General features: G+C 50.5%; 1 protein-coding gene across 2 annotated transcripts in view; it reads right to left on the bottom strand.

Annotated features, from left to right (window-relative positions):
• Positions 1 to 19,176, bottom strand: part of Col26a1 (collagen type XXVI alpha 1 chain) — a 146,353-nt gene that overhangs the window by 84,475 nt on the left and 42,702 nt on the right. The window contains exons 2-3 of one of the 2 annotated variants that reach the window (XM_021222731.2): positions 17,526 to 17,648; positions 5,111 to 5,208 (exon numbers count right to left, since the gene is read on the bottom strand). In XM_021222731.2, coding sequence (XP_021078390.1) covers positions 5,111 to 5,208; positions 17,526 to 17,648 — 221 coding nt within the window. Of the gene's footprint in view, positions 1 to 5,110; positions 5,215 to 17,525; positions 17,649 to 19,176 lie in introns of both variants that reach the window. The other variant, XM_021222730.2, reaches the window with a different exon arrangement.

Genomic DNA, 19,176 nt, shown 5'->3' on the forward strand with positions numbered 1-19,176 from the left:
CTGGGGGATTCTAGGCAGGGGCTCTACCACTGAGCCACGCCCCCAGCTCTTAAGATTCTTCTCTTGATGGTAAAAGGCACTAATGGGAAGGAAGTAGGAGGAAAGAGATAAAGATTATTTTTAAGGGAAATATGACAATATCCAGTGACAATAAGTAGAAGCCAGAGGACCAAGCCTGTAGTTTCAAGAGCCCCCGCCGACCATCTCTATCCCATGTGGCTTCCACAGCATTTCAAATGTGCATTCAGTAAAATTCTTTCCCACCATCGGATCCTCCACTCATTCTTCTAGGGACGTCTTGTAACCTTGCACCTAGGAATGCCCAAGCTTTCTCCTTCATCGCTGCGACATGAGTATCCACTATCGCAGTACCTGGAACCCCTAAGTCTGCCATACATTTTAAAAGATGGCCATACTTGCTTATGTCCTTCTTTAATGGCAGCTATGGAAGACAAGCCATAAAATCCTCCTCAGAGCCGGGCGTGGTGGCGCACGCCTTTAGTCCCAGCACTCGGGAGGCAGAGGCAGGTGGATTTCTGAGTTCGAGGCCAGCCTGGTCTACAAAGTGAGAGTTCCAGGACAGCCAGGGCTACACAGAGAAACCCTGTCTCAAAAAAACCAATAAATAAATAAATAAATAAATAAATAAATAAATAAAAATCCTCCTCAGATTCACTAGGAATCATTTTCCTAAAATGCTGAGCTCTGCAGATTGGCAAGGGGTGACCTCAGCTCCTCCCAGGAGAATTCCTTTGGCTTTGAATGCTCTGCCATTCAAAATAAAAACAGGCTCATACACAGAACAGGGGTGAGGTGAAAGGGCAGTCTCATTTGGATTTAAATCAACCAGCTCCATGCTTAAATGCACTAGCGAAACCCTCTGCCCCAGGCCTGCCTTGCCCCTTATGGGGACCCTGGGGATTAATTTCCATCCATCCTATTTCTTTCCAACTGGATACAAAGAACGGGGGTAGGGTGGGGTGGAAAGGAACAGTTCCACACTTAACTTATCACACACCCCCACAACATTCCATTCATTACTTTTCTGGGTGCTGTGACCAAATATCGGACAGGAAACTCTTTAACGAGAGGGAGGTATTTTTGGCTCATGGTTTCAAGAGATAAAGTCCATGTGGAGTGGAAGGCGTGCGGGCAAACCGCTCCAAGATGGTAGGAGTGCGTAGCTGGGAATCCCCACTTCCTCACATCTCAGAGGAACAGGAAGCAGAGAGTGGACAGGAAGTGGGCTGCAAACGGGTTTCACAGAACAGTCTCGAGCCGAACAACCGCCGCCATCGTAGGGCCAGCTGCGCTTGCTTGCAAAAGGTCATCATGGCTGTGCTAGCTGAGCGCTGGCATTCCAAAGAATGATGTCGAGGGAGGGTCATCGGACCGTCATCTGAGTACCTTCCCTCACAGGCTGAGGGAGACTCATCTGAGAAGCCATGAGGGTCACCGCTCACGCTGCGTACAGACCTTCCAGGGAGACTACTTTAGGGTCTCCCATGCTCCGGCATCTGGCCTCTCTCTCATCCATGACTTAAAGTAAACCCAACAAGCTCATTAGTTCCCTGAGATGAACTTTGGTGGAACGAAACTTTGGTTTGTTATTGGGACGTTATGAGGTGGGGAGCAGACATTGTTTAGTCTGCCCATCAGGGAAACAAATTTTACCACAAACCTCCAAGCCCACCTCACCCCCACCCGACCTCTACTCCATATGATTCTCTTCCTCCATCAAGTCTCCCCCTCCTAAAGCTCCCACAATCTACAAAGCGGTGCCACAGCTGGGAACCTTGTGTTAGAACACACGAGCCTGGGGCGGTGCTTTGTATTCAAACCACAACAAGCACCCCTGAAGTGGGAATTTCTGGATTTTGACGGAGGACTCGGTTGTGTCGTGTGGTGTCTTCCTGTAGACTGTCCGATGAGAGGATGTTTTGCTGAAGCAGACACGTGGTGCTTTCCTGGAAGCTGCCTGGTGACAGGGCATGTGACATTTTCCTGGAGCAGATGCCTGAGAGACATCTGATGTTTGGAAAGAGCACAGGTATAACCCAATTCACAGTGGATGGCGCTCTTGCGTTGGTTCACCTTGCAACTCTTCACCGGTCATCCCTGAGCTTTGCTGATGCTGGTTTTTGCTGACGATGTTGTGTGGTATTGGTTTGTCTTGCTTCCTTTGCAGAGCTTTGCTTCATGGAGAAAAGCTCACTGAAGAACTTCTGGTGGTGTTCCTGCTGCTTGCTCGGACTCAGGCCGATTGGCAGAGCCTCTCAGTTTCTTCTGGATTGAGCCGCTGCTACTGATTCGTGCTTGGTGCTTGCCTAGTGGACTGGACTGCCTCTGCTGATTCGTGTTTGGTGTTTTGCCACTGAACTGGACTGCTGACAACAAAGACTGGAATTGCCCCCCCAAAGAACCGTTTCTAAACAAGTCCACAACCCTGTTTCCTGTTAACGTTTCTTTCCCCCTACCTCTGGTGGGTGGTAGACTGTGGGGCAGTGTACCATGAGAGGAAGCCTGGTAAGGTCAAGCTAAGGCCCCAGGGACCCTGAAGGGACGGTAGGAGCTTTGTCTGCTTACAACTCCAGGCCCCAGTCACGTAGCCACAGCCTCCCATAGAGAGAATTGTGGCCATCAGTCACATAGGGGCAACACCCACAAGTCCCTCCTCGTGTAGATGAGGCATCTCAGGCCAAGCCAATAGGAAGTACCTGCTGTCAGACCCAACCCACCCCAAAACTGTATAGAAGATCCTATCCGGAAGGAATAAGGTGTGTGAGAGTTACTCCATCAACTGAGAGCATCCGTCACAAGAGCTGTTACATTGCCTGGGAGGAGAACGCTCTCCTTCGCCATTAGAAGCGCCCCTGCACTTCATTCACCAGCCAGCTTGGCTTGGCTCAGCGCAGTCAGTGCAGCGATTCAGATCATCATCAGCAGCAGCAGCAGCAGCAGCAGCAGCAGCAGCAGCAGCAGCAGAGGCAGGCGGAGACACTTCCCCCTCCCTGTTCACACCCTTTCCCCTTCTCTTGACCCCTCCCACTGGGCAAGGACAAAGGTCTCTATGGATAGCGTCCGGTACATCTGCGTGCGTGCGGATAGACACACAGACCGGCAGGGGCTAGAAAGGAGGTTGCAGTGTTAAAGGACCATAATTAATGTAAGTTTTGGAAAATCTAAGCCTACACCTTCCAAGTGAGATCTGGCTTCTGAGTTGCTAGGGACAGGGCCATCCTGGATACCCGGCTATGGCTACGATAACTTTGGGTGAGATTTCCCTGGACCTTCAAAACTCTAGACAGGAAAAAAAAAAAAGAGCTGTGTTCCAGCTGTGTGTTGACGCTAACTCTCTTTCTGCCTCAGAGCCTCGGTTTCCCTACACTGTCTACAGTGACAATGTATAACACTGGGCTGAAAATCCTTTCTCCACCGTGTCATATTCAAGGTGAAGAACATGGACATGACTCCCTGGAGGGACACCTGTTGGTAGGACATGGGATTTATTTTATTTTTACTTATATGCACATGCAGCTGTATGTATGGGGTGGGTGGGTGCATGCATTATGTGAAAAGCTCAAGGAAGCCAGAAGGTATCAGATGTCCTACTGTAGCTAGAGTTACAGGCAATCGAGAACCACCTGGTGTGGGTGCTGGGAGAACTCCAGTCCTCTGCAAGAGCAGCAGTCACCCTTAACTCTAGAGCCATCTCTCCAGCCCTGCGGAGTCACTCTCAGATCAGACCTAGCAAAGAAAGAATAGACCCATATTCATGTTCAGTTCCTGCCTCCTGCACTCGGCTTTGGCAGGAATGAGGACCCAGGTCCCCCGTGAGTCAGAAACTTTCTTAAAATGTCTTCAGGGCTGGGGATATGGCTCTGTCTGTAAAGCTCTTGCTTTGCACGCATGAGAACCTACTTTGGATCCCCAGCACCCATGCGCACACAGCTATGCTATGCAAAAGCTGGAAATAACTCAAATAATCTTATATTAAAATAATCTTATATTAGATGTTTAGCTAATAGACGATGTGTGTTTCCATATTCTAGAACCACAAAAAGTTATAGAAGGACATCAGTCCACAAGAAGAGATGTCGTTGAAAGTCACTGAATGGTCAGTACATAGGTGTATCTATCTCTCTCTCTCTCTCTCTCTCTCTCTCTCTCTCTCTCTCTCTCTCGTGCGTACACACACACACACACACACACACACACACACACAAAGTCTCAAGTTTTGTTGTTACCACTTTTTGGTTTTATTTTTGCCAAAGGGAGATAGGAAACTTCTTTGAAATATGGCATTCCAGGTGTTTCTATGCTTTGACACTGAATATGAATAGATGCTTTTTGACTTATAATAAGACAGTGCACAGATACACTTATCATAAATATAAAACTTTGAAAATGCATTTGAGGGTCTAGAGGGTCATGTGGTAAGGTCTGGACCCGTGTATCACTAAGCTGGATGTGCTGGTGTACACTGGGGAGCTGGAGGCAGGGGGATTCCTGCATCTCACTGTCCAAGCAACCAGCCTACAGCCTACCTTAATCAGACCCCAGGTCTCAGTGAGAGACCTTGTCTCAAAAGAACGAGGTGGGCAGCTCCAGTGTCAACCTCTGATCTCCGCATATGCACATATTCATGTGTACCCACCTACACATACACAAAAGGTATCCGTTTTTATATAATTAATCTTTCCTCTGACACTGAGGGGAGCTAGATACAGCATCCTGGTGTCTGCCTGTTTGTACCGGATTAAATTTCATCTGCATTTGCTTAGCCACAGACCTGTTCCGGGTCTGAATGTGTCGGAGCCAGGGGAACCAGGCTGTAAATCAAATTACCTCTCCGAGATCAGAGCTCCTGAGGTTCCCCCATTTCCCATCCAACCAGCATAACTAGGAACCCAGGCTAGGACCCACAAGCACGGTGGACCACTTTGCCCAGAGTACTGGGTTCAGGGATCATCAGAAGGTTGAAGAACTCCAGTTCTCAAAGCACGTAGAGCAGAAAGGGAACCAGCGGACACGGGGCACGTGGCGGGTGAGGACAGAAACACCCAGAGCCCTTGCAGCCTCGATGGCTGGCGCTCCGGGTCCTACTTACCTTCCTCGCAGTTGCTTCCGGTAAAGCCAGGGCAACACCGCCACTCCAGTGCAGTCACCGTGCGGTAGGAAACCCGGTAGGTCGGTCTAATGAGAGTCCTGTAACTAACACAAGGACGCGATCAGTGGGGCATGCGCTCTTGACCATCCACCCCAGACTGGCTGCGGAAGGTACCCCGGGCCTACTTAGCGTTTGGGAGGACAGCGGACCTGTCACCTCAGCATTGTGCTCACCGGCTCTGTGGTTAGAGACAAATCACCAGCCCTGGAGACCCTGACAGGGATCAGAGACCCTTCCAGACTCTTCTTCCTTCTCTTAACCCCTTACTAGAGGGTGCCAAGCAGGTATTATACCACAAGGACATGCCCTCCCCACAGCACTTCACTAGGGGATTCTAGGCAGGGGCTCTACCACTGAGCCACGCCCCCAGCTCCTCACTGGGGGATTCTAGGCAGGGGCTCTACCACTGAGCCGCGCCCCCAGTCCCTCACTGGGGGATTCTAGGCAGGGGCTCTACCACTGAGCCACGCCCCCAGCTCCTCACTGGATAAGCATTTTCCCACCAAACACCTTCAGCCCTCTTTTTAAGACAGGGTTTTAAGTTTGCCTTGGTTGATCTCAGATATATTCTGTACTGTCCTGGGTAGGCCTGACCACGCAGTCTTCTGGCTTCTGCCTCTGAGTGTCTGGATTGCTCACCTGGGCACGTCCCACCAGACCCTGCTCATCCCTGTCTTTCTCTAGCTCTGTAAGCACACCCGGCTGCTGTGGAGAAGTGTCTCACAGTCCTGAGTAAGCAAGACTGGGGTCGCACTGTGATCGGAACGGTGCTCACCCTCAGCAAATGCGTTTTGATTAAAATTCAGACAGCCGCACTAGAATCCTTCCTCAGTTAAAATGTTTCCACCCAGGGACATCAAGAAGGTTTAGAGCAGGGCTGAGGGGACAGTGTGGTCGGTACAGTGCTTGTCTTGTGTGTACAAGATGTGAGTTTGAAAGGCAGAGCACACATTAAAATGCCAGGTGTGGGGACATGCGCTCATTATCCCAGCCCTCGGGAGGTGGGGACAGGAGACTTCCTAGGACTTGCTGGTCAATCAGCCCGGCCAAGTCAGTGAGCTCCAGGCTGAGTCTCAAAAGCGAGGTTAAAGGGCTGGTGTGATGGAATGATGGGTCAATGGGTGACCTGAGTCTGACCAGACTCACACAGTGGAAGGAGAGAGCCAGTTCCCAAAGCCTCTGACTTCTACCTGTGCACACATACACACACACACATACACACACACACACACTCACACACACACATGCACACGCACGCACACACTCACACACATACACATACACACTCACACACACTCACACACACACTCACACACACACTAACACACACACACATACACACACACACACACAAAGGTTAAAAAGTGAAATCAAGCCAGGTGCTGGTGGTGAGGTATGCCTTTAATCCCAGCACTTGGGAGGCAGAGGCAGGTGAATTTCTGAGTTCGAGGCCAGCCTGGTCTATAGAGTGAGTTCTAGGACAGCCAGGGCTACATAGAGAAACCCTGTCGTGAAAAACCAAAAAAAAAAAAAAAGGAAAGGAAGGAAGGAAGGAAAGGAAAGGAAAGGAAAGGAAAGGAAAGGAAAAGAAAAGAAAAGAAAAGAAAAGAAAAGAAAAGAAAAGAAAAGAAAAGAAAAGAAAAGAAAAGAAAAGAAAAGTGAAATCAAGTCCAGTGTTATGGTGCACAGCTGTGAATCCAGCAGTTGGGGAGACTGAAGTTTGAAGACCTCATGGTTGAGACCAGTCTAAGCTATTCATAGTGGGACCCTGTCTCAAACAAAATAAAACACCACCCCCCGAAAACAAACAAAAAGAACAAACATCCAAACAGAGCAAAACCTATCTGGTCAAAGATGGCCAGTCCAGGCTCCTGTCTTACCCCAGCTTTCTGCTTTCCCACGTCTGTACCAATCCCCCTCCACAGAAGACTGCTTGGGCTTCACGAACATTTCAAGCCACTGTCATGGGGTGATTTAATGGGCAAATGGAGAAATGACGAGTTAATTGGTAGCAGCATCTGGAGCTACCCTGCTGACAGCAAAACTCACAAATCACAGCCATTTCTAAAATTGGACTTCAGGAACAGGCTCTGCTTGTGGGAATTCCTGAAGGTCTCCTCCAAGATGTGCCTCATGAGCAAAAGGGGGTCTCCACTGTTTAGCTACATGTCCCCGCTCTTCCTGGGGTGGGACAGTTCCCTCCTCACCCTGCCCCTCTCTCTCCCAGCCTCTGGCCCCTGAGAGGTCCCGCAGTCCACGTTTTAAGTGATGATGCTGGAGAGACGGCTTAGCTGGTAACACACTTGCTGGTCAGGCTTGAAGTCCCAAGTCCTGATCCTCAGCAGTTGTGTAAAAATGGCAGCTGTGGTGGCAAGCACTTGTAATCCCAGCCCGGGGAAGGTGGAGATAGGAGAACCCCTGAGGTTCACTGGCCAGCCAGTCTAGCCTACTTGCTGAGTTCCAGGCCAGTAAGAGAACCTGTCTCAAAACAGGTGGCCAGACAGCCGTTGAAGAGATGACTCAGTGGTTAAGAGCATCTGCTGTTCTCGAAAAGGACCCAGGTCCAGTTCCCAGCAACGTACTCACGACCATCTAGAAGGCCAGTTCCAGGACTCCCTCTTAGGAGCTCTGAGGTGGTGCACACATGGCGCACATATACACATGCAAGCAACACACTACACACAGAGAATAAAATAAGTAAGGGACTGCAGAGATGCCTCAATCATTAAAAGTACATACGGCTTTTTCAGATGACCTGAGTTTAATTCCAAGCACTCACATTGAGCAGCTCACAACTGCTTGTAACTCCCACTCTGGGGACCCAGTGCCTCTGGCCTCCACGGGCACCTGAGCTAGTGTGCATATACTCACACGCAGAGATTCATCACTCACTTCATTAAAAACAATTTTAAAAATCTTTAAATTTTTAAAAAGTGATCAGCATCAAGTGCACATGTACACCAAAGCAATTATTACCCCAAAACAGAACATTTAAAACCACTTTATTATCGTTGTGTGGAGAGCGCTGAGCACGTGCCACCGCACGCCTGGAGAGATCACGGAGGGACAACTTTCAGAGGTCTGCTCTCTCCTTCCACTGTGTGTGTGTGGCCCAGGAATCAAACTTGGGTCCTCAGGCTTGGCAGCAAGCACCTTTTCCTGCTGAGCCATCTTGCTGGCCTTAATACGGTGAATTGAGAGGTTGATATTTGTTCATGTAGAGCAAGTCAAGAGGCCATTGATCATCCCGAGCTTGCATATGAAGAAACTGAGGCAGAAGGCTGTTTAGAAACTTTAACAGCGCCAATGCTGGATGTCCATGGCGCTGTGGAATCGCTTCAGGGTCCAGTCAGTCTGCTCTGGCCATCTGGTGCCAGAGCGCACTTTTCCTTCCAGGAGCTGCCCGAGGCTGCTGTTTTCCAGCTCCTGGACTGCAGAAGGAGAGCTTGATCCTCCAGTACAGCTCCCTTCTGGCTCTCTATGGACCGCTCTGCTAACTGGTGCCATGCCGACTCTGGAAAGCTCCCAGCCGACGCCAACGACAAACACAGACTCCACCAGTGGGTGGCGCTGTTTCGCCAGCCTGGCCAACCAAGGCTATGTTTGAAGGGCAGCTTAGTCTCCTGGATACCCAGAAGGCTTCAGTATGAATTTGTGAGCTACCTCCCTCCCTACGACAGAACCTAGAGGTGCTTCATCCTCCTCTGTCAAACCTGGTCGTGCACACAAAAGATCCCCTCCCTATAGACCCTTCTTTCTTCTTCTCAATGATCCTTCACAGTGAAACTCAAATGTTCCCTCTGTCCCCTGGGCAGAGTTGACAAGCTCCCTCCTCCTCTTCCCCTCCTACACATCTTGTAAGAGAGCTTGGTTATAAGTTATTCACACACTCAGCAAAACACTCCCAACCGTTCGCTTTGTGAAAGCAAGGGGATTGTTAGCATGAACAAGGAGGCAAGCGTGGGAATGTACACCTTTAACCCCAGCCTCTTGGGAGGCAGAAGTCTTTACAGGGTCTGTAAGACTTTACAGAGTCTGAATGCAACCTCTCAGAAGGCAGAAGCAGGTGGGTCTCTGAGACTTCAAGGCCAGTCTGGTCTATGTGTCAAGGTATAGGTCAAGTAGGGCTGTGTAGTAAGAATCTGGCTTGCTGTTCTGCTTAGGGTTACTATTGCTGAGATGAAAAACTTTACCAAAAGCAAGTTGGGGAGGAAAGGGTTTATTTGACTTACATTTCCATATCTGAGTCCAACACTGATGGAAGTCAGGACAGGAACTCACACAGAACAGGGACCTAGAGGCAGGAGCTGATGCAGAGGCTGTGGAGGGGTACTGCTTACTGGCTTGCTCTCTGTGGTTTTTCTCAGTCTGCTTTCTTACAGAACCCAGGACCACCAGCCGAGGGATGGTACCGCTCACCATGGGCCAGGCCCTCTCCTATCAATCACTAATTGAGAAAATGTCTTACAGCTGGGTCTCATGGAGACATTTTCTTACCTGAGGTTCCTTCCTCTTAGATGGCTTTAGCTCTTGTCAAGTTGACAGAAAACTATTCAGCACACTGGGCAAAGGACAAAGAAATGCTAGACAAGGCAGACACACAAGAGTGAGAAGCCAGTACCAGACGGTGTGACGGAGCCAACTCTGCCCCAGCTTTGTGCGTTATTAGCGTACACGGCTAGGTGTGTGCGCACCACGGTGTGTGCAGGTCACAAGACAACTTGTGGGAGTCAGTCCTCTCCTTCTACCATGTGGGTCCCAGAGATCAAACACAGGTCATCGAGTTCAGTGGTGAGTACTTCTCCCAGGGAGGGGACCTGCCTCATGAGAGATCTCTGCCCAAGGCCAGACAGGAAGGAAAGAAAGGGATAGAAGGGGGTCAGGGCTGCTAACTGAGGAGTAGGGACCCAGCAGGGACAAATGTCCTCACTTAATGAGAAAAACTGACACCCAGAGGAGAATGAGGCCAGGCTCAAAGCAGCATACATTTGACAGACTCAAGCCACCAGTGGGGCCAGTGAGTGTGTTCTTGTCTGCCAGCTCTTTGCTGGAGTCTTGGGAGATGGCTCAGTGAGTAAGAGTGTTTGCTGTGCAAGCATGCCGACCCAAGTTCAAATCCCCAGGATTCAAAACTAAAGCCTGGACCTGGCTGCCTGGACCTGTAACCTCAGCGCTGTGGTATGCCCAGGTGGGGGACTGCAGCGCTGTGGTATGTCCAGGCGGGGGACTGCAGTGCTGTGGTATGTCCAGGTGGGGGACTGCAGCGCTGTGGTATGTCCAGGCGGGGGACTGCAGTGCTGTGGTATGTCCACGCGGGGGACTGCAGTGCTGTGGTATGTCCAGGCGGGGGACTGAAGCGCTGTGGTATATCCAGGTGGGGGACTGCAGCACTGTGGTATGTCCAGGCGGGGGACTGAAGCGCTGTGGTATGTCCAGGCGGGGGACTGCAGCGCTGTGGTATGTCCAGGCGGGAGACTGCAGTGCTGTGGTATATCCAGGTTGGGAACTGCAGCGCTGTGGTATGTCCAGGCGGGGGACTGCAGTGCTGTGGTATATCCAGGTTGGGGACTGCAGTGCTGTGGTATGTCCAGGCGGGGGACTGCAGTGCTGTGGTATGTCCAGGCGGGGGACTACAGCGCTGTGGTATGTCCAGGCGGGGGACTGCAGCGCTGTGGTATGTCCAGGCGGGAGACTGCAGTGCTGTGGTATGTCCAGGCGGGGGACTGAAGCGCTGTGGGGACTTCTGGGGTCTGACGGCTGCCAGCCTAGCTCAGGTATAGTTAGAGATCCTGTCTTAAAGGAAATGGACGAAAATGACAGAACAGGACACTCCACGTCCTCCTCTGATCTCCACACTGGACCTGGACCCTGCTCCGTCAGAGAAGCCTTGCCTTCTGCAGGCCCCCAGTCCTGCAGAGACCCTCTGACTCTCTGCAGAGATCAATAACTGTCAACTCTGCAGGCTCTAGAGTCAGCATGGAGACAATGCCTAAGCACGCCCATCACAGAGTTTCCATATTAGGTGAACAGAGGTGGAAAGACCCACCCTGAATGTGAAAGGCGCTGTTCCATTGAACCCTGGCATCTGTCTCTCTGCTTCCTGACTGCGGCTGCAATGTGGCCAGACGCCTCATACCTCCTGCTGACATGTCCCCACTGTGATGGCCTTGTACTCTCCAACGATGCGACAAAAAAAAAAAACAACCTTCCCTCTCTGAGCTTGCTTTTGTGGGTTATTTTATCATAGCCGTGAGGCATTTAGTTGATTGTACTGTCTGGTTTTATGTCAACTTGACACAGGCTGGTATCATTTTTGGATGAAGGGACCTCAGTTGAGAAAATACACCCATTAGATTGGCCTGTAGGTAAGCCTGTGTTTTCTTTTTTCTTTTTTTTGGTTTTTCGAGACAAGGTTTCTCTGTATAGCCTTGGCTGTCCTGGAACTCACTTTGTAAACCAGGCTGGCCTCAAACTCAGAAATCCACCTGCCTCTGCCTCCCGAGTGCTGGGATTAAAGGGGTGCGCCACCACGCCCGGCTTAAGCCTGTGTTTTCTTGATTGATGACGTGGGAGGTCCAAGCTCACTGGGAGCGGAGCCACCGCTGGGCTGGTGGTTCTGGCTGGGTGCTGTAAGAAAGGAGGCTGAGGTTGGACGTGGTGGCGCCTGCCTTTAATCCCAGCACTTAGGAGGCCGAGGCAGGTGGATCTCTGAGTTCGAGGCCAGCCTGGTCTACAGAATGAGTTCCAGGACAGCCAAGGCTACACAGAGAAACCCTGTCTGGAAAAAAAACAAAAAAAGAAAAAAAGAAAAAGAAGAAAGGTGGCTGAGCAAGCCATGGGCAGCCAGCTGCTAAACAGCACTCAGCCACCGTCCCTCCGACAGCTCCCTCCAGGTCCCTGCCATGAGTTCCTGCCTTGACTTACATGGATGGTAGACTACATTCGTGTTTTCTCACAGAAGAGAGACCCTAACTAAAACACTAGCCTGCACTTCAAGGACATACAGGTCCTCCAAAGAAATGGTCAAAATCACAATTATGTGGCATGCCGGGAACTCAGAGGGGGACCTGCTACAGACCCACAACTTCTCAGTGACTGTCCTGAAAGTCTGCAGAAATGTCCAAGGTGTGCCCAAAAGCAGGTCGCTTCAAAGGAGATTAGAAGGACTGGCAAGATGGCTCAGCCAGGAAAGGTGCCTGCTGCCAAGACTGACCACCTGAGTTCAAACCCCAGGACCTACCTACATGGTGGAAGGAGAGACCTGACTCCTGAAAGTTTGTCTTCAGGCAGCCACACGTGTGTGCCACGGTGCACACACACATGTGAGCACACACACTAAATAAATAAGTGAATAAGTACATTTTTAAAAGAAAGAGATTTGCAAAAGGTATTCCTATCGGGGTGAGATACTCAATTACCGGAAATAGATGCATAGAGGCCATAACTCTCTGGCCTTCGAAGGACATCTCCCTATGGTAACATGAGGTCTCTTAATGGGAGCCTGGGTACTGCCACAGTCTGGGAGCCGCTGGCTCATCCCTAAGTCTTCATCCAAAGAGTCTTGCACCCCTCTCTCACAGGCCAGGTCATCTTTCCAGGCCTCCCTTGCTTGCCTGGTTCTCCACTTCCTCATCAGAGACACAGTGAAGAGGAACAAGCTGGGAGGCAGCAGAGCCCCCACAGGAAACGGAGGCACTGCTCAGAGGGAGGTGAATACCTCCCGAGGGGCAGCAGAGGGCCAGCAGGGAGGGAGGAGAGGTCCCACTGCAGTCCTCAGGGAGGAGGGGTTGTGTCTGGCCTCTAGCATTCCCCAGGGGCGGCCACAGACAACTTGGGCAAGAGAATTGTGAGCCTGACATTAGCCTGCGCTTCCTAGTGAGAGCCTGTCTCAAAAACAGTGAAGTCGGGGCTGGTGAGATGGCTCAGTGGTTAAGAGTGCCGACTGCTCTTCCAAAGGTCCTGAGTTCAAATCCCAGCAACCACGTGGTGGCTCACAACCATCCGTAACGAAATCTGATGCCCTCTTCTGGAGTGTCTGAAGACAGCTATAGTGTACTTACATATAGTAAATAAATAAATAAAAATAAATTTAAAAAAAACAATGAAGTCAGATGAGAGAGAGAGAGAAAGAGAGAGAGAGAGAGAGAGAGAGAGAGAGAGAGAGAGAGAGAGAGAGAGAACTCAGTGGGTAGAGTGCTTGAAATGATTAGGACCAGAACCTGATTCCCAAGACCCATATGAAAATGCTGGCCATGGGCCAGCAAGATGGCTCAATGTGTGAAGGGCTTGCCACACAGACCCGGAGACCTGGGTTCAATTCCTGGCATCCATACTACAAATGTGGAAGAAGAGAATTAGCTCCATTAAAGGTGTCCTCGGGTCTGGACATTTAAACAATAGTAGTGGTAGTAGTAGTAAATTTAACTGTTGGATGTGGACACAGGACCTGGGCTTGCTAGCCAGCTAGCCTAGCCAAACTGGCGAGTGCCAGGCGACATAAGAGATTGTATCTCGAAAAACAAGATGGTGACACTAGTGCCACCTGAGGTAGACCTGTGGACTCTGCGTGCATCTACACACACGTGCCTGCACACGTACACACGTACACAGCAAGAACAACAGGGAGGAGACAGCAGACTCAGCAGACAGCTGCTTCCGTCTGTAGCTCAGGTCCACAGAGGTGGGGAGCATCATCTATTCAAGAAAGACTCTGAGCTTCCTCAGTCAGGGTGAAGAAGAGGAAGGAGAAGGGGAAGAGGGGGAGAAGAACGAAGGGGGAGAAGAAAGAGGCAGAAGATTGGGGGGTGGGAGGAAGAGGAGGAGGGAACAGGAAGGCTAGCCCACATCTTAAAGTATTTAAATCAGAACTCCATTTAGCCTGGCAGGCGTCTGCCCCCCTGAGCAGCAGGCAACCCCACCAAAGCAGGAGGCCGGCCAGCAGGGGATCGTCTGGCAGAGGCCGGAATGAGGAGGCAGATGACGCCCTAGAGAGTTCCTCCAAAGCCCTCCGCTCAGCACATCTGGAAAAGGTTGGCTGGAATGCCATCAAAGACCTCAGAGGAGCTGAAGAGTCCGCCAAGGGCAGAAGAGGCTTGGTGGAGCAAAGCGACCCACCCCTTGGTGCCCATGTGACTCCTCTGAGTCTGGCAGACCTCCTGAACCCAGCCCACCACCGCTGAGAGTTGACTGAGAGAGCCTTGGGGGCACCCAAGGGTAACTAACGTCCAATACCACCTGACACTCACGGTAAGGGATACACGCAAGCTAAGCCTATCCCCCACTCCAGAGCAAGACAGGGAATAGGGATCATCCCCCGTCCCAACTAGGAAACTGAGGCACTGAGCAAGGACTCCCAGCCAGTCCTTTCTACCTCCAGGTTTTTGTTAGTGTTGTGTCATATACACTTGACCCATAAGGGAGGAAGGGTTGCTCATGGCTCAAGGACATAACCCACCAGGACCCAAAGGCAGCCGGGTATATTCACTGTGCCTGCAGTCAGGAAGCAGGGGGTGATGAATGTTGGTATTCAGCCCAAGTTCTCCTTGTTTGTTTTAAATCTGTGCTTAGTTAATTGCATCTCTCTCTCTCTCTCTCTCTCTCTCTCTCCCCCTCTCTCTCTGATGTTGGAAGGTAAGGGGATCAAGGGGATGACACACTGGGGTGATCAGGGCTTATATAGTTTGGGGGACTAGGATAGAAACATACGGGATGGGCAATGGTCATTGGCTGAAGGCTTTGGGTACCAAAATGCCCATTATCATGGGGAAGCATTTCGGCAACCTCAGGTGCTAGCTGAATGGGTTCTTATCGGGAGAAAGGAAGTTGAACCTGTAACCTAACTAAGGTTACTTGACATTCTGCAGATGGAGGCTTAGGGCGTGAGGAGTTGAACTCCCCGGATAAGGTCGGAGAAGGGGAAGCCCTGCCAGTGAAGGGGATCCTCCATATTGTGCCGAGCTCAGAAGGCTGTCCAGTCAAGGGTAGACTTCGACTTTAATTAGCAGGGCGGCAGCAGTGTGTGCCAAGACCACATGCATGTCTGTGTGCGGAAGCCACACCCCCCCCATCAGTCGTCCATGTTGGTTTTGTTTTGGAGACACGGTCTTCATTGGCCTGGAGCTTGCCAATTCATCCAGGCTGGCTATAGGCTGGATAACCAGTGAGCCTCAGGGATCCAAATGTCTGCCCCTTGTCAAGCTGGGGTTACAAGTGTATACCACCAAGCCGCTTCTAACCTGGGTTCAGGGAACGGAACTCGGGACCTTATGCTTGGGAGGCAAGCACTTTATGATGGAGCTGTGTCCCTCAGCCAAGCCCTAGTCTTGCTCCATTCACAGCAAAATGTCAAATTCTTACGTTAAATTTCTCCCTGCTCAATGCCATCTCCATCCTCGTACCTACCATGTCCCCCAAAATGTACGTACCACCGTCCCCAGTAACTCAGTCTTCTGGCGTTGTGCCTCCAGCTGGCCAGAGGACAGCAGGGATCCACCTCCCTCTGCCTGCCTGGCACTGGGCTTGCCAGCATGTGCCACTGTGCCCAGCTTTTTCACAAGGGTTCGGGGGATGGATCTCAGGTCTCCTCTTTATACAGAAAGCTCTTTACCAACTGAACCATCTCCCAAACTCAGTTTAATATCTTTTTCTTTGGGGACAGTATCTTGATGTGTAGCCCAGGTTGGCCTGAAGTTCAGTCTCCCTGCCTTAGCTATGGAGTGCTGGGATTACAGGCACCCAACCAACCTTCCCCAGAGCTCTCTGTCTCTTTCTCTGTCTGCCTATCTCTCTTTCTCTCTGTTTCTCTTCTTTTTCTTTTTCTTTCTTTCTTTTCTTCTTTTTTTTTTTTTTAATTTTTGACACAGGGTCTCATGTAGCCAAGGCTAACCCTGAATGTGCTATGTATCGGAGGATAGATAACTTTGAACTTCTGATCCTCCTGCTTCCACCTCTGAATACTGAGATTCTAAGCATGTTCCACTATGCCTAGTTTATGCAGTGCTGGAATGGAAATCAGGATTCTATGTATTCTAGGAGAGCACTGAGCCACATTGCCAGCCCCTTACTGTCTAGGGCAGACCCAGGATCCAGAGATTAAAGTGACATTACTACCATGGAGAAAGCAACGGGGGGACCAAGGGAAACAATTTGCAACTGATCCCAAGCTCAGTAAAGTGCCTTCTGAATTCTGTTTTCTCCACCACGGTTCTATGCCAACACAAATCAAGGCGCCCAGGAATGCTTCAAAGGATGGGGAGACCAAAATGGGGCCCCACACAACTTCAGAAAATTGGGGCAGCGAAACAGACAAGAAATACGGAAACCTGAACGCTACTATGTAAATGCTGCGGTTGGAACACGGCCAGACACGCTGAGCAAGTGGGATTCTAAGTGAAAGAATAGGCCGGAGTCAGCTCGGGATGGGGTGGGGGTCCTGCGAGCGTTTGCTTCCCTAACCTCAGAATAAGGAATGCAGGCAAGCAGCATGCTCAGGCCTGAACCGCACCAGGAGCGCCTGGAGTTGGCTCCTAAGCCTTTCGCCACTCATCAAAGGCCTGCGCCTCAGAGTTGATTAGAAGTTAGGTTCCTGCGGGACTTCCATCATGGAGCCTCATCTCCTCCCCCAGCAATATATCTTGAGGAGGTGTTCTGTCCTCTCCGTTTTAAGGAAGGGAAACTGAGGCTTGCAGGCTCCCAACCAATGAGGCATCAAGGGAAATCTCTAGGAAGGCAAGGTTGTGAGAAGGTGGAGCTAACGAGCTAACAAGAGGATGAGAAGGACAGCTGGGAATGCCCATGCTTGAGGGATGGGGCTGTATATGGGTGTGGCTTTTTTGAAGGGGCGTGGTTTGAGAGGGTGTGTCTGTGAGAGTCTGAGAGAACCACAAGAGGGCGTGGCTGTTGGAGGTGGTGGCTGTGGTAGGGCACAGCTGTGGGACGGTGTGGTTGTGGGAAAGTGTGACTGTAGGACGGAGAGGCTGAGAGGACTGGCTGCGGAATGTGCCCTCAAGAGGGGTGTTGTCATAGGGTGTGGCCCTGAGTGGGAGTGGCTATTAAGGGGCAGCTCTAAAACCTAGATTTCCAAGCCCATACTTTTTAAAATTTACTTTCCTCCTTAGCCTCACCATCCCTCTCCATCTCCTTTGTCCCCTCTTCGATCAGCAATAATCCGGAACAGTGACACTGTCTCAGGTAGGAGCATGTCCCTCTCGTGGTGGTATGGACGCCCTGTTCATAGACTCTGTGCCCAACTCTCCTTTCCCAGCATGAAGGCAGCCAACCCCAGGGCTGTACTTGGGTCACATCATGCGAGGGAACAGAAAGGCAAGGCAGAACCGGGCACCCTGGGTTCCTTTACCTCACGAGGTTGGCACAAGGCCCAGGCCACCGGCAGCTCTGGTAGACTCGCTGGACCACCGTCTCGGAGCCATTCTGCACCTGGCAGGACACTGTCCTTGTCACCGTGTGATGGCACCAGTGCCTGTGGAGACAGCAACAGTTGTGTTAGCTTTGGCTGTTCCCAGATGACCCAGGGACAGTGTAGAAGAGCATGCTATGAGGAAAGGGGGTATTGTCAAAATAAAACTCCCAACAAAAGCATCTTAAGGAAGGAAAGGAGAGAGGGTTGATTTGGGCTCAGAGTCTGAGGGTCCAGTCCATCATGGCCGGGTAAAGCATGAGGCCGCTGGTCACATTGCAACCGCAGTCAGAAAGCAGAGAGAGAGATGGATGCTGGTGCTCAGCTCACTGTCTCCTTTTTATGCAGCCCAGGACTCCAGCCTAGGGAATGGTGCTGCCCATTTGGTCTTCTTCTTTCTTTTTTTTTGTTTTTGTTTTTTTTTTTTTTTTGGTTTTTCGAGACAGGGTTTCTCTGTGCAGCCCTGGCTGTCCTGGAACTCACTCTGTAGACCAGGCTGGCCTCGAACTCAGAAATCCGCCTGCCTCTGCCTCCCAAGTGCTGGGATTAAAGGCGTGCGCCACCACGCCCAGCTGGTCTTCTTCTTTCAATTAACCCAATCTAGAAACATACTCAGAGATATGTCTCCTAGTTGATTTTAGATTCTGCCAACTTGGCAATCAATATTAACTGTCATAATCAGGCCTGGACCAGATCTGCCTGTTGTGGGACTTTTTCTAGAATAAGCACTCAGAGGTCAATGAAAACGGAAGAGAGATGTCACCAGTGCTTAGGAAGCACAGCTTAGAGTAAGCATGGGAGAAACCTGTCAATCAAGCCAGCTGGTTACCTGGAATGCCAGAATGGTCAAATAACCTGGTGATCCTTAGCTATTCTGTTAGGAGCCAGCCTCCCCTGGGTCCCCACTAATATCCTGAGTATTGTTTAGGCCCTGTAGTGGCTATTCCTGGTTGTCAACTTGACTATATTTGAAATGAACTACAATCCAGAATTGGAAGGCTCACCAGTGAACCTAATCTGGAGGCTGGGAGATAGAAGTTTCTGATCTGGATCTTGGTATGGAGATCTTCAGACACAGTGGTGATTGAATCCAGAAGATCAAGACAGGGAGATCTCAGAGTCCAAGGTCATCTGGGATTAAAGGTGTGGTGGCACACACCTTTAATCTGGGCTACACCTACTGCTGGACACCATATAAGGACATTGGAAGAAGGGAGTCTGGCTCTCGCTCTTTCGCCTTCTTGCCGTGTGGGACTAAGCAACTGCTAGATCCTTGGACTTGCATTCACAGCTACTACTGAACCATTGTTGGGAACTGAACTGCAGACTCTAAGTCATCAATAAATTCCTTTACTATATAGAGACTATCCGTAAGTTCTGTGACTCTAGAGAACCCTGACTAATGCAGAAGTTGGTACCAGGAGTGGTTCTAGAGGAGCAGAAATATAAGGATGAATCTTTTAAAATACTGGGATTGGCTTGTTGATCCATTTCCAACTACTGAAACCTCTCCAGATTCTCTCCCTCCTGGGAGCTCAGAGNATTTTGAAGACCCATGGTTGAAACTATATTTCAAACTTAAAGAAGCTAA

Source organism: Mus pahari, chromosome 23 (genome assembly GCF_900095145.1).
Source record: "Mus pahari chromosome 23, PAHARI_EIJ_v1.1, whole genome shotgun sequence".
Classification (NCBI taxonomy): Eukaryota; Metazoa; Chordata; class Mammalia; order Rodentia; family Muridae; genus Mus; species Mus pahari.